The 14,785-nt window shown below is 40.2% G+C and overlaps 1 protein-coding gene across 3 annotated transcripts in view; it reads right to left on the bottom strand.

The window, feature by feature from the left end:
- MAP7D3 (MAP7 domain containing 3) overlaps window positions 1–14,785 on the bottom strand; it is a 43,371-nt gene that overhangs the window by 28,346 nt on the left and 240 nt on the right. For all 3 annotated transcript variants that reach the window (XM_015626464.3, XM_015626462.3, XM_015626463.3), the window contains exons 2-3: window positions 2,007–2,102; window positions 1,131–1,211 (exon numbers count right to left, since the gene is read on the bottom strand). In XM_015626464.3, coding sequence (XP_015481950.1) covers window positions 1,131–1,211; window positions 2,007–2,102 — 177 coding nt within the window. The remainder of the gene's footprint in view (window positions 1–1,130; window positions 1,212–2,006; window positions 2,103–14,785) is intronic.

Genomic DNA, 14,785 nt, shown 5'->3' with positions numbered 1-14,785 from the left:
AGCAGTAAATTAAAAATCAAAAAGTTGAATTTTCTGTGTTGCATCTTTATTTAATTTTTTAGAACAAAATATAGTAAATAGTAATCTTTAAGGCACTGAGTGACAAGATGGGAAGACCCTACAGTTCCTGCATTGGAGTTCAAAACAGTGATATCACTATTCTCTGCAGCCTCCACCAAGGAACAGCTGTGTGCAGTTCAACAGGAAGCCTCAGGTCCTGTGACACAAAGCTAGAATGCACAGGGTATTTTCCATGGCCAGACAGATGGAATGAAGCAGGAGAGCAGATAATGACACCAACAATATTGACAGATAATGACACCACAGGCAGCATCTACACTCAGGGCCCCAAAATATTTCTGAGTTTTATATGCATCATAATACTACCCTGTTCCCATACTAGGATGACACAATAATTCCTGTTGTTGGGGGTCTTTGCTTTTATGTTGAGAAACAAACATACAGCTCAGAGAGACATCTCTTTCACAAGCTGGGAGCCCAAGACCCAGGGCTCCAGGGCCCACTGTGACCATTTCATCTCCTGCTACACACACATGCACTGATTCACATCACAAACAGCATAAAGCTGGGCAAGAGTTTTCTGCTGTTCTCTAGTCTCAGATTCCCTGCTAAGATAAAGTGTATATTGCTGACACTTCAATACAGGAGTCATTTCAGTGTGCTGGGTAACAAGGGAAGCAGTGTTCAAGGCAAACAAGCCATTTAAGTAGCTAAATCTTTTTTGGTTTTCTCTGAATCAGCACTCTTCAAATGTCAGTCTTCAGGCTTATAGGAAGGAGTTCTAAGCTAAAATTTTTCTTTTCCAAAGTGTTTTTGTTAAGGCTTTCAATAAGGAATTGGCTAAATTTGCTGGGTGGTCACTAGGAAATGGAAGGACAGAAGTGACACAGAGCTTCAACAAACTAAAACTCTCTACAGTGTTTTCCTCTCAAATCAAAAACTTCCTCATTCAGGTTCACAGATGGACACTGATGGAAGACCAAGAGCAGACCTTGTCTCTTGTCACCAGCAAGCTGACAAAAAGTGACAGAACAAGGAGTAAGAGGGACAGTAATTCCTTTAACAGAAACATTTTAGAAAATTTTATTTTAAGTGAAACATGAGAATACCATGTTGCTTTTCCCGCTCTTCTCTACGCTCCCTGGCCAGTCTTTGCCTTTCTTCTGTTCTTAGCATGGAACCATCTATCACTGTCAAAAAAAAATTGGAAGACACATAATTGTCAATGACTTTGAACATTCAAATTGAAATAAAAAGTCAAAAGTCTTTACTATCAAAAGGAGAATGAAACTTCCTAAGAGATGCACACACCCCCGTATCACTGCACATTTTATATGGAGATTAAAGATACCATCTGAAAAATTCATAGAAAGCTGAACAGCCTCCTTTTCCCTCTTTCCATTCCCTCACAACTCTATTTTTAATAGGTGCAAGAGAAAGCAGACATCGTATTAAAGGCTCAATAGGTAAAGTCAAAAGAAAGCCTAAGAAGTCAGACATGTGAGAATATACCCTATTCCAAAGTCAGCTCTGATCCTCATTCTTGCACATATTAACTCCCATGAACAAGAATGACAGGAATTTAGGAAAATGTCATCTGGGAACAGATAGTTCACCTGTCATGACAAATTCAGAGCACTGCAGGACAGCTCATTTGCAGACTAAGCAGAACCAAGACTTAAGCAGTCTTTGCAGGTATAAAAACTTGAATTTCAGCAAAAAGTGAGCTGGTAACTTGCCCAGTTACCATCATTTATCTTTGTTGTCACACCCTGCTTACAAGACAGACAACTTCAGCTGGATTCTGAGCCAGTCAAAAGCAGAAAGCTGTCACCAAACCCAGAGCTACAAACCATCTACCAGATGCTCTGATGCTTCCTGAAGAAAGAGCACCAAACTTCTCTCTAAATATCTTTGTTTCAATCCCTACTAACTTTCCCTTGTGAGCCCAGCACTTCATTAAGAGCAATGACCTGTAATTATACCTGGTTTAGTTGCTGTCTTTATTGAGGTCTGGACTGCAAGAGGGCTAATGCCACTTTGGCTTCTTCTTTCTTCTGCTATGGCTTGGGCTGCAGCAACTGTGAGAAAAAAATCAATCCACATTAAGAAAAACTCCACAACTGACACTCATTAAATAAATATCTAAAACAAATACATAAAATTCTATTTGAGGTTGTTGATGTTTTTATTAAAAAACTAACTGGGGGCTGCTCAACTTGTAAGGAAAAACTTGTCAAATGAGACTTGAGACCTGGCATAGCTTTTCACTGCAAAAACATTTACCAAACTTTATGTTTTAAGACTACAGAGTTTCAAAGATCAAACTTATTTATTAACTCTTCTAAGACAAACACCACAGTTTTGCAAAGTTATGTCTGACTTACAGTTAATAAAAACTCTTTGCTACCACATGAGCATTTGTGGGCTGGACACACATATGTAATAGTCCATTAGCACTGCTAGAATCATATTCTGATGAGACCCAAGCAGGGAGAGGTCTGTGAAGACCTGTCATTACTTTATGACATGAAAGAGAAAGGGTTTTAGATGCATAAAATAAACCATTAAGGGATGCTTACAACATACTTCTGAAACTAGATATTCAAAAATAAATTTTAATTATAAATTAGACTCCAAAACAGTAATTTGAGCATTTGTGCAAAGACCAATTCACCTTATCTGAGTTTCACCAAGGTGACTTCAGCAAAATGCAGGGCTACAACTCACAGATCATCACATAGAAAGGAAATGCTATCAATATTAATTTCACTGAATAACAAAACCCATTAACAAGTCAGGGAGACCAATTTACTGTATCACTTTCCCCAGATTTTCTTTGTTTTGGTATCAACCTTCACTTATCACCTGACAGGGTGTGAAGGTGAAGCACTGCAGGGAAAGCAGGCAGGGTAACCTGTAAGACAGCATTACCCCAGTGCCCTGCACAGCTCCAACAGCATCCTCACATGCTGCCACCTTGTTCTGACCTTGGGACAGACTCTGGGAGCTCAGCTGGGTTCCAGGGAAAAGCCCAACTTCAGGGGAAGCAAGGGAACAAACGACACAACCACCCACACATGAGAAAGTTGAGGCCAGTTTCACAAAGAAAAGGCAAATCCACAAAAGGAACATGTAACGTGCTGTGATCTCAACCAGAACATGAAGGGCCAATAGTACAAACTGCTGTTATATTTTTAAAAAGAAGACTACAACTTTGCCAATGATCTGACTTCCCTTTAATAAGAGTAGTGCAGAATGCAAAAGAGGAAGGAAGAGTCTCCCTCTTCTCCATGCATTGCCATGACAACTAGTTGTGTCATGGTAATAACCCTCCCTAAGGCTGTGCCCAAGAACAATCACCTCAAAGTATTTAATCCCATGTGATTTCAGTGATAAATGCTGATTACAATACTTATTCAGCAACTCTAAATTGTCACCCGCAGCTGTTGCCATGTCTTGAATTAATTTTTCACTGCAGCAGGAAACAAAAGTCTTCCTCAACCCCATCCTATACATCTCTGAGGCTCCTTTCACACAAGTCAGAGAACAGATATACTACAACAGGATGAGATTAGCAATTGGCAAAAAAACAGCTTAAAAAGGGCTCACTGTATTTTCACTATCTAGATCAGGCAAGTCAGACAAAAATCCGATTTTTGTACATTGTTTCATGTCACATGGGTGGGAATCCAGCCCAAAAAAACACCAAGTGGAGAACAACAGAATTATCTATTCTAACACAAACTGGAGTGAAAACAGTCAGAGGAAAAGCAGCCCACTGCAGGTGTTCTGAGAGCAGAAATGTACAGCCAGGGCATTCATATCCAATGACATCTTTGTACATCACAAAGACTGAAGGATCATTAAGCTTCAAATACCATTTGGATTTCAGAAAAATACAGAAATACAGGTACATCTTTCCTCAACAGAGGAGAAAGAAGTGCCCTGGCAGCTTGAGCCAACACAACTCGGGCAGGAAATTATCCCAACAGAACAAATTCACTCTGCACCTGAACCAGCTTCAGTTAAGACCAACACTGGAATTCTGCCTCAACTCTCAAGTTTAAATCCCCAAATTTCCATAACGAAGTTATAGTAAGAAGCAACCTGCAATCAAACAGGTACAATATTAATTTTATTTTACTTGCAGAAGTATTTTACTATTAGAACTCTTGCTGAACAAACAAGCCATAATGGATATGGGGGATTATGTATTTATTTACTCAATCAAAAATAAATACATAGTTGGAATAATGTTCATGATTAGAAGGCACAGATTTAAAAATGTGTCACATCTGCAAAGCAATTCGTTTATTTTAATTAATTAAGGTCGCAGAAGATTACTTGGGGTTCTATAAGACAGGGAAGTGGGTTACAGAAACAGTTCAGCTTGCAGAGGACACAGAGGTGAAACAACTCTAGAAATACTCAGACACATGACTTTGCATATCAAGGTTTTTTGTATGTCACATAAAATATATTATGTTCACTCCTTCGATGCTTCATTATTTGCACAGAAACAATGTGCTTACACATTTGAAAGTGGCAGATTTAAGGCACAAGGCATGCACCTTTGTGTCACATGGATGTGATCCATTTAACCAACAGAAAGCCAGAATCAAATGTGAACTGAGGATCTGAACAAAAGATTAATAAACAGGGAATGGACATTGCATTAGATACATCTCTAAGAAATGTGAGCTCAATTTCACCAAGTCCCTGGTCAACACACAGGTTCTATGGCCCTTGACAATTTCATAGTAAATTTACAATACAAATGGATTTTCTAAGTCCACATTTTACTACAGTAAAAGAAAATGCATTGCATATTGATGCGCTATGCTATCTTTAAAAAATACCTATCTTATTTTGCTTAAATATGATAAAAGAAACCTTAATAATTAATATATTTAAATTTTTTGGCACAGAGACCTGTAATTTCTTTGCCTAGTTTTCCATAATGATTGTAGCAGTCTGCTATGGAGTGAAGCTTCATGGAAAACAATTTTCCACAAAATTTATCTCTGTAAAATAAGCCTAATACTGCTGTAATGAATCAGGATACCCCAGAACAGGAAACCAGTTAACAACCATTTCACTAGAATCTGTGTCACATGTTGCATTATGGGGGGGGTGGGTGCCTTCATGGACATATTCAGCAAACTCCCTGGAGAAGAAAAATTCTTTTAGAGTCAAACTAAATCTCATTTCTATTCTGAGCGTGCCCTCCCACAGTAGTCTTTCACAACAATACTTTGTGATCAGCATAATGTGCATGTTTATTTTACAGTAGTCTACCTTTAAGTGCTCCAGGTAAAATTAGTAAAAGTATAAGCTATGCATCAGGCCAATAATAATATCTGCATTAATGCATAATAAAATAGAGCTATTTGAGCCATGAAATGTTTAGGTAATTTGGGAAGCAGTTTTCCTTCTGTGCCCTCATCTCCATTTAGCACTCCAGGTCTGGCCAAGCAAATCAGAGATAAACCAAACCCACAGAAGCACCAGGAGGAGACATTCTATATAAATCCAACTCTCCCAATTTCACTTCCAGCTCACGATCCACTGACACTGCAGGTGCTGAGGAGCCTCCCTCACACTGAGCATGACAGTACTTCCCTTCCCTGATCAGGTTTCCAATATGCCCTAAAGAGACCGGTGCTAAAAATAAACCTTGATTTCTATTTCAACCCCTGCACATGGCTAATACCCTTGGCCCCTGCCAAGACTGGCAAAGAACCCAATGCTGTTCTTAGTAAACCTCATTAGGGACTGAAGTGACTCCGTCCCTCTTCCCAGCGAGGTTCAGCTTCCATCCTGTCCCCTCCCCAGGGTCTGAGACCCAGCCGGGCGCTGCCCCTCTCGCTCTTCCCTTCCCTTTGCAGAACTACAGAGAAGAGCAGAATGTGCTGACTTTCACAGCAATCCTTCTGCTTCTTATGATTTAATGACTCGTTATGCAAAGCAAACAAAAAAATCCCAGACTAAGCCTCTGAAACAGGCGGTGTTAGGAGGACTTCTGAGTGTTATGCATTGTTATGATTCTAAGTGTTTCAATAAAAGTTTAAAGTGGGCAACAAGAAGCCAATATGCAATCCATGAATCTAAAGTGAACTTTCCAGCAAAATATCTCTGATTTTATCGCAAACTGACAAACCTGCAAGACACCATTTTTGTCTTGCTCCACTACAGGGAGCTACTGTTTGCCAGTGAGTGTTCAGATCCTTTTAATAAATTTTGTACATACTTTCAGGAAAGATGAGGAAAGTCAGCATTCAAGTTTGAGATTTCCATGCACCACCTTTTAAGCTGATTTCCACTCATTAATTAACATAGGTTAAAACAAACAGGTGCAAGATTGTATGTTTGAAGATTTAAGAAAAATTAGGTATCGGTTTTTATACCGCTACTTGTACAGACAACACCAGAGGAAAGATGCACCTTCATACAAACAAGTGGACAACACAGAAAGTTTCTAATGATGAAGAGAGCCCTGTCTGTGTGCATTCCTCTATTCCCTGTTTTCCCCTGTTGATCCTCACATCCCATCTCCGGGCTGCAAGGACTGGCAGGCTCCACAAGCAAACACGTGAGCTTCCCGGTAGGCACCTTCTGACAGACCAGCTGGAAGGCAGATGGTTCTCCTGTTTTGTCTGGGCAGCCACCAGATGGGGAAGCACACAGATCTCCAGAAAGCAGTGCATGCTCTCAGCTTCAGCAGGCTACAAGAGCTTCCTGTTGTCTTATCCCTACCCCAGACTCTATTTGCAGACTTTGTCCTAATTTATTCCCTACATGGGATACCTATTTTACTACCTTGACGTGCTTTCCTCCCTTTAAGACCACTTCTGCAGCTAATTCTGTACAATAATCTGGTTTTGCTCCCAAAGTTCAAGGTAGTTCAGGATGATTTCTTCAGTTCATCACAAGTTTTGAACCCACTGGAAAACCCAACACAAGCATTCCTTTGCAACACATGTATTAACAGCTCCATGAGTAAGTTTTTAAGACATATCTGTGAGAACTTAAGTTTTTACTTATCTTTAAACATCCACATTCAGATTAAGACCTAGAAATATTTTTTTTTTTAAAAATCACATAATTATCAAAATTACTTATTTCTTATAAGGAAACCTGAAAAGATACAGCTGAAGCAATCTCAAAAGACATTATGATACTCATTCAGCCTAAGGCATGACTAGAAAGGCACCAGGAAGGTTGTTAGTTGATTTTTGCACTGATCTCTGGACACTTTGCCCTAGGGGAAGCACAGAATCTAAACCAAACTTGACTGTAACACAAGCACAGACCAAGGTATTGAAATCTGTCCTTAACAGAATTGGCAGCCATCTCCAGAAATTTTCTACAGTTAGAGATGCTACACCATTGCTCAACAGCCACATCAGACAAGTACCACCCTTCAGTTGTCTGAACACAACTGAAAATACACCTGTGGAGTCTCACACAATATTCCCTCAACCTCACTTACCCTGCTCAGCCACGAGCTATGCTTCTTGCTACTTAATGGAAAAAGCAACTGCCAGCACAATGCTCAGAAAGGACAAAGACATGTCACCAACTCTTACAGAAGCCATCACAAGGTTAGTAAGAAGCTCTGTCTGTACTGTGCACACAGGGCTGACAAGCTAAATCTATCCCCTTCTCTGGAAAAGACAATTCCACAATTTGGGGTTCTTTATTAGTGAGGTATATTATTATTCATCTCTTGAAAGAAATTGAGTGGAATGATAGCAGAAACTCTACTCTTACAAAGACCCTTGTGAACCTTCTCAAGTTTAGCAGAAATATTTACCTGTTTCTGCATACTGGAAATTCCAAAGTGTCCTAAAACACAGGACTAAAATGAAAGCAGTCTATGCAATTAATATGCCCTTACATAATTTCAACTGGATTAATTGTGAAATTTCCTAGTTATGTGACAAAAATGCTTATATATAGGTGTATACAGATTTAATACTCCCAACTGGACAGAATTAGACATAGGTTTAACAGCTACAGAAAGACCCAAAAGGTAAAATGGTGGAGTTTTAAAAGGAGTGGAAGATTATTAGTAACCAGTCTGCTGTACAATTTTTCTCTATTTAATAGCACTGTGCAGTGCCTCAGGAGTTTGTATGTTGTCCCTCAATGCTGGACTGGCTTCACAGATGCCAGAGCAGCCCCACTTTAACCTCCTTTGCACAGCTCAGCTCCCACTGGAATTCTAGCTCAAGCATTGGCAAAAGCTACAGGCAGAAATCAGCTCTCTGCTTTACTCCTCCAATTCCAGAGGCTGCCTAACACTGACTCCTCTTCACATTCCTGCTCAGCCATGGCAAAAAGTAACTTTAAGACAAACTCTTGCTCTGTTCTCTTATTTCACATCTGTTTTTTTAATTGTATTGTTTCTTTCTCTTCCAGTGCACTATCCATAACACTGGCAATAGCTAACTTCTCTCCACGACTTCCCTCTTTCCTGAACAGTCTGGGTTTTTTTTTGCTTGCTAGAAGCATGGCCTTGAAAACGCTTTTGTCCTCTTGTTTGCAGGCTGTGGCTATTGTTTAATTCACCCAGCCCAAACAATGCCAGCCCAGACCACAGCCTAGCACTGCGAGTCACAACCGGCTCTTCAAACCCTGTGAAAACACCATTTTGAGCTTTCTTTTGGTGGAAAGATAGCAGCTCCTTTACAAGAAAGCAGTGAAAACTACTGATTTTGCTTTTTACACTTGATGAATTTCTCATGGAAAATTTAGAGCTCATTCAAACACTGCCTGTTTCAGAGCAAGAGAGACTGGTATCAGCATTTACGCCCAAGAGGCCAGTCTCAAATCCAATCACTCAATAGAGAAAAGTGCTGCAGGACACTGACAGGTCCACAGAGTGTTTAATGCAGCAAACCCTCTGTCTAAAGCAGAACAGGGGGTGCAAAATGTAAAAGGAAATAAACTCCAGATTTTCTTAAAGCTGTACAGTTCACCCAGCTAATTATAAAATGAAGGCTCTAGGACACTCCACTACCTGCAATATAAGACCCCAGGAAAGTAACCATGAATCAGTCCCTGCCCCAATGAACTTGAAGGATAAGTGAAAAGTGGCAAAAGGGTGTAAAAAAAGCAAGCAGGAAAAAAGAGCTAAAGAGAAAAATAAAGAGACTATATTTTTTTTCTGAATTCCTTGCCCAGTGGCAGAAAGTTTTTTAAAGAAATCTGAAATTCTGTAAGGTGACACTTACTGATCTGGTCTGGAGATGATTGTCCTTGGTTTTAATGTCCAGAACAGAGTATACATATTATTAATCACCTCTGTGCTGCAAAAATGTTCCTCTAAGAACTTCTCTTGGCAAAACTAAACATAGGATAAGGTTTGAAATTAATCAATTAATAAATTATATTAAATTATGTTCTTTAAGTATAAAGATCCTTACAGTGTTTCTATATTCTTGTAGCCAAGCTCTGTTGGGCTTGGGAGAAGAATTTTAACACCTGGAAGCTTTCAAACACTTGCACAGAGAACAAGCCACTACAATATCTATGCTCCCTCCCAAGATTCAGGTCAGTGCATTTAAACAACAGAGAGTGTCTGTAAATTAAGAGTCAGTTAAGTACTCATAAAAGAGTATTTTAGAAGTTCCCTGTGAATTATGCAGGCAAAAAACATTATGAGAATAGAGAGAGTTATACTGAGCATGGCCAGTGGTAACTGTTTTCTTCAAAGGCAACATCAGCTGGGAATCCTTCACCTAGAAAGTGGAAGTTACAAACTGACTGGAATATAAAAATAATTTAGATGAAAACAAATGTCAAGCCACTAGGTTAGCCTTCCTTAAATGCTAAGGCTTGTGTCCCTTTATGCACAGGCATTATGCAGAACAGAGGAGGTTTCTCTCTCTTTCAAACAAAAACAATTCTGAGCAACATTTTTTCCTTCTGTGAACCCAGCACTCCAAAAAACTTAAACACCAGCATCTAGAAAGGTTTTGATTATTGGACAGGCATATGCAAACACACTGAAAGCATATAATCAATTAAGATTAACCTGGTTGTAGGCTGCATAATTGGAAGCTAAATGGCATTAATTTATTTGTGGCAGACAAGAAATTTGCAGTCCCAGTTGGATTTTAAAGTACCACAAGTAATCTGATAAGTCATATTCATAGAAGACATTAAAATTGCATGCTCAGAATTTTATTTGTCAGGATGTCCTTTCACAAGAGGACTGCAAGCATCTCCAATTATTTAATCAAATTTGAAGACAACCAGGAGCTTTTGATACCCCTATTATTATGACTAACCTAGATTATTCCATTTATCTCATAGTAACCCAGAGTAACACTTCTTTACTCTCTTATCACCTTTAAGAACTGAAAATAAATAATAGTGTATCAGTCCTCTAAATATTTCTGTTTTCTTTTTGAAAAACACAAGTGTATGAAGAAGTAGCAGTCCTTAATTCCAGACACATTTTAAGACTAGGCACAGTTAGGGATAGTGGAAGGCACAGCATCTCTGGGCTCTCAACATTGGAGTTGATGACCCTTGCAAGACATTATTTGCTAAATGGTTTCATCTGTATTGAAGCATGGAAGCCAAATTCTTATTTTGCAATTTCAACACATGAAAAAATATGTAGAGAATGGAACATTCTACATAAGAAAATGAAAAAGATATGCTGTATATGCACATGGTTTGGGTGTTTTGTTTGCTTGCTTGTTTTTTTCTCCTTACAGCAAGGAGGATATCTCTCCCAAATGCATTCGGAGAAATCTCAAGAATTTAAAGTTTTAAATTCAAATAAAACCTTTTATAAATCACTTACAACTGGAAATAAGCTTCAGAATGCTAAGCACCTAAATGCATAGCATTCATCTTTATGAATTAGCATGAAATTATCCCTACTCTGTACGATTTTATTTCCCTGAACAAAAAGAAAATGAAATTAGGGCTCATAGCTATACAATTACACTCAGTTCTCAGCCTGATTTGGGAATTTTCTCTCACTGCTGAGATCTACATGAAATCAAATTTTCTGTGCAGCTCTTTGCATTTATCACCTTGGCATACTGCAAAGCAGTCTTACCACTTCCATGCAGGGAAAAAAAGATGAAGCACAAAAAACCCTTAAAGCTTTCTCCAAAGTTCTGAGGAGTCTGACAAAACAAGAAATTGAAGCCAGCCCCAGGGATCATCAGCCGAATAACCCAGTCATGGGCTGCCTTTGCTCTGCAGATAGAACCTGTACCAGCAGTCACTCATTCAAACATCACCAAGTTGGACAATAACTGAATGCTCAAGATTCTTTTCATGTAGCACTCCCACGTTGTGAGAAACCTGGCAAAGGAATGGTTTCCTTGTCTTGCTGCTTGCCAGGCAAGATCTGAAGCCCACCTCTACTGACAACCACAGTGCAAATCCCAAAGGCTTTCAAGGATCCAAATTTGTAAGTAAATTCTTTCTCTCTTCCAGCAAGCAGCTCTGATGCACAGGTCAATTCATCAATTGTCAGACTGATAGATGCTTTTGGATCCCAAGTAACTTCGTCTAGGCAGCTCTGACCATCTTCTGTTGTGGGACCAAGACTGTACCCAAGAGTTCTCTAGTACTCCTACAGGTATTGGTACAAGGTTGTGTTCTTAAGTTATGTTTTATAGCTGTTACCTAGAGACCAGGTAAATCTGTGCATGTCCCTGATTACTTGCTTGAGCAGTGACAGTACACACTATCAGTTATCCATCCTTCCTTTCATGCCAATTCTGTGTACATGCACTTGGTAAAAAGCTGTTGCTAAGAACTGTGGGCAAGGTGAACAAAGCTGGACAGTGTCACTTAGGGAGAAAAAACTGAATACATGGAATGGAGCTGTTGTTTTATTAGAAAACTTCTGACCAAACTGGGACCTGCAGGTCATGGAATTTATGCCTGCAGCTAGATTTGTTGAAAAAGTCACTTTATTTTTTTCCCCAAACCTGAGACAGGTTTCCCAAAAGATGATGCAGGTCTTGGAAAGGGAAATACATATGAACAGCACTTAAATACACTGTCAACAAGCACAGGATTACCAAGCTCTGGTAAAAAAGCCAAAGCCAATGTTCTTTACCACCCATACTACAAAAGACAGGAGTATTCAGTAATCCAGTGAAAATCAAGACAATAAATGTAGGCTACAGCAGCTTAAATTACAGGTCTTTTTCTTCTGATTACCCACACCACTCAAGGAAAACCTCACTTACTGGATAAACCACAAGTACCCGACTATTCGCCTCTTCTCACATCTTAACAAGCTCAGCAGTACTTATGGCATTAGAATAGGATCAAAAATTCCTCTTCATCCCTGAGGGATGACAGCAGCAAGCATGGATAACAAAAATGGGGTAAGCAACTGCCACTTATACACTGCTGGTTCAGTGTACAAATCTAATTCATTTCTAATGTTAAGTGATGTTCAGAAACCTTAACTGCCTTCTGGTTGCACCTCAACTGCTTTCTAGTTGTGGTAGCAAATTCTGCTTTTTGACATCCACAGAAAGGAAATAAGATTGGACAAGTGTGTCAGGGGAGAAAATTATTGCAAAGGAACTGCAGAACTGGCACGGCAGACATGAGTTGGCCTGCAGAATCTTAATTACAGATGATACTCAAAGAAGGAGAAACACCTTTTCCTCACCTCAATACCAGACTGATTTTAAGAGAATATTTTTCTTGCCAAATGTACCAAATTGATATGGAAGTTAGTTACAAGTGGCACTATGGGATTCTACATGTCTAAGGCCTAAAATTAACAAACACCAATCACCCATAGAGAAAAGCAGTATCAAGAGGCTGGTCACAGAGAGCAGAAGTGAACCCAGAAGTGTCCTTTAATACAGACCCACAAAGATACCTATGCAGAAGGTGACTATACAAACAGCACGAATACTACTCTTAGCCAGGCTGCCAGAAAGAGCAGCCTGTGGTTTCTCAGCAAGATGCTCTTTATTTATTTTCTTTAAATGTGAGATTTCCAGACAGAGGTTCACTGACAAATGGCTGAAGGCACACAACACTATTTATTTTGCATAGATGTTTGTTCTCCAGATTGATTAAGACAGCAAAGTACACAACTGCCCACAGAGCAGCACAAACTGGATCCAAGCATTCTAGTTAGCAGGTATTTTGGAACTGAGGAGTCCCCCCACGCAGCCAACTGAGCTCAGAGAAGCAGGAAGTTCTATCTCTCCCCAAACATGCCGAAGGGTAGCGTGGGACTGAGTGTCAAGGTTCCTTCGGGTGTCTTTTTTTTCCTGCATCTTCTCCAAACAGCTGTGATATCAGACTTGGTTGCTGTTCACAAGTTCTCCAAAGAGCAGCAAATACTGTGGCAAATTATCCTGCAAATTCCACTGTCAACCACTGGATTGCAAGGATGATTTCTAAACATCATTTGCTCTCTCCAGGGAGTGCTACTGACTAGAAGTCAGGAGCAGAACTGCAGAGTAGCCTGTGAGCTCACAGACAGCATTGATTTACTGCACTTTAGCACTGAGTTTTATCTTTGAGCACATAACTGCTACAAATGCATTCTGTGTACACTGAAGTTCAGATTCTGGTTCAGTGACTTCTACCCCCTCAGGGAAAAAAATTCAAGGTCTAGCCTTTTCAGGATCTAGCGAGGGGGGTTGTTTCTGCAACACGATGTGCATATTACAGCATGTGCATATGTGAAGGGAGACGGAACTGCCTGGCCCAAGGAGCATTTCCTCTCTGATTTTGGGACTAAATCTAGGTCATGACAGCTATCAGCAGATATGGGTGCTCATCCTTAGAAAAGCTTAGCAGCCACCATGTAAGCACATCCAATATGCAAAATGAAATTCAGCAGCTCTAACAGGAAGATTAAAGTTCAAACACATAGCCTGTGTAGGTGAGAAGTGCTATCTTTTGGCAGATCTTCATCCTTCTGGAGCACTAAATTGTCTTAATTTTGAAACAGAAACAAGAAGTAATTAAATAGTATTTTTGACACCCAACACACTGACGAAGAATGCCAGATGAGAGTTGTGCATTCAGGATCCTTTGCCAGCACTCTTCTTTATGTAATTACACAGACACACTGAAAACAATCATGCAAGAGGCTTTCAGGAGTAGTTTCTGCACCTAGTCCTAGTTAGTCAGCTTAGACCAAACCGCAAGCCTCTTTACTTATTTTTTTTTTTGTGACTGGGATAAGAAAATGTTTATCTTTTCTAATGGCTCACCCACAAAGCTCTTGCGTGGAGATGTACCATGAAACTATGCTGCAAACACATATCGTGTATGCACAATACTCGGTCCAGAGTATATTATTAAGGACCTTAAGTATAAATAGGCACATAAACACAGCCAAAGATAAAACCAAAGCAGAGCTTCTTTAGCCCTTTTATAAGACCAGAAAAACAAAGTAAAAAATAAATAGGGCATTATTCAATCTTTGATTAAAAATCAGTGCCAGGGGCTGTCTCTGCCTTCTGTACCAGGGACCGAACACAAACCTTCTGAAAGCAGAAGCCCCCCCAGACACAGACAAGTTCGAGAACCGGTGAAAAACGGGCGGCTGGTGGAACGCCGCCTCCCCGCAGCCGCCTCCGCTGCTGCCCACGAGCTGCGGGAGGTCCCGAGCCAGCGATCGCCACCCGGAGCTGCGGGAAAGCACGGACCGAGCGGGGCCGGGGCCGGGGCCGGGCAGCCCCGGCGGCCTCCACTCGCGGTGCCCCTTCCCCGCCCCGGGACGGGGCCGGACGTC

Source organism: Parus major, chromosome 4A, assembly GCF_001522545.3.
Source record: "Parus major isolate Abel chromosome 4A, Parus_major1.1, whole genome shotgun sequence".
Lineage (NCBI taxonomy): Eukaryota > Metazoa > Chordata > Aves > Passeriformes > Paridae > Parus > Parus major.
This window is presented reverse-complemented; position numbering and strand designations above follow the sequence as displayed.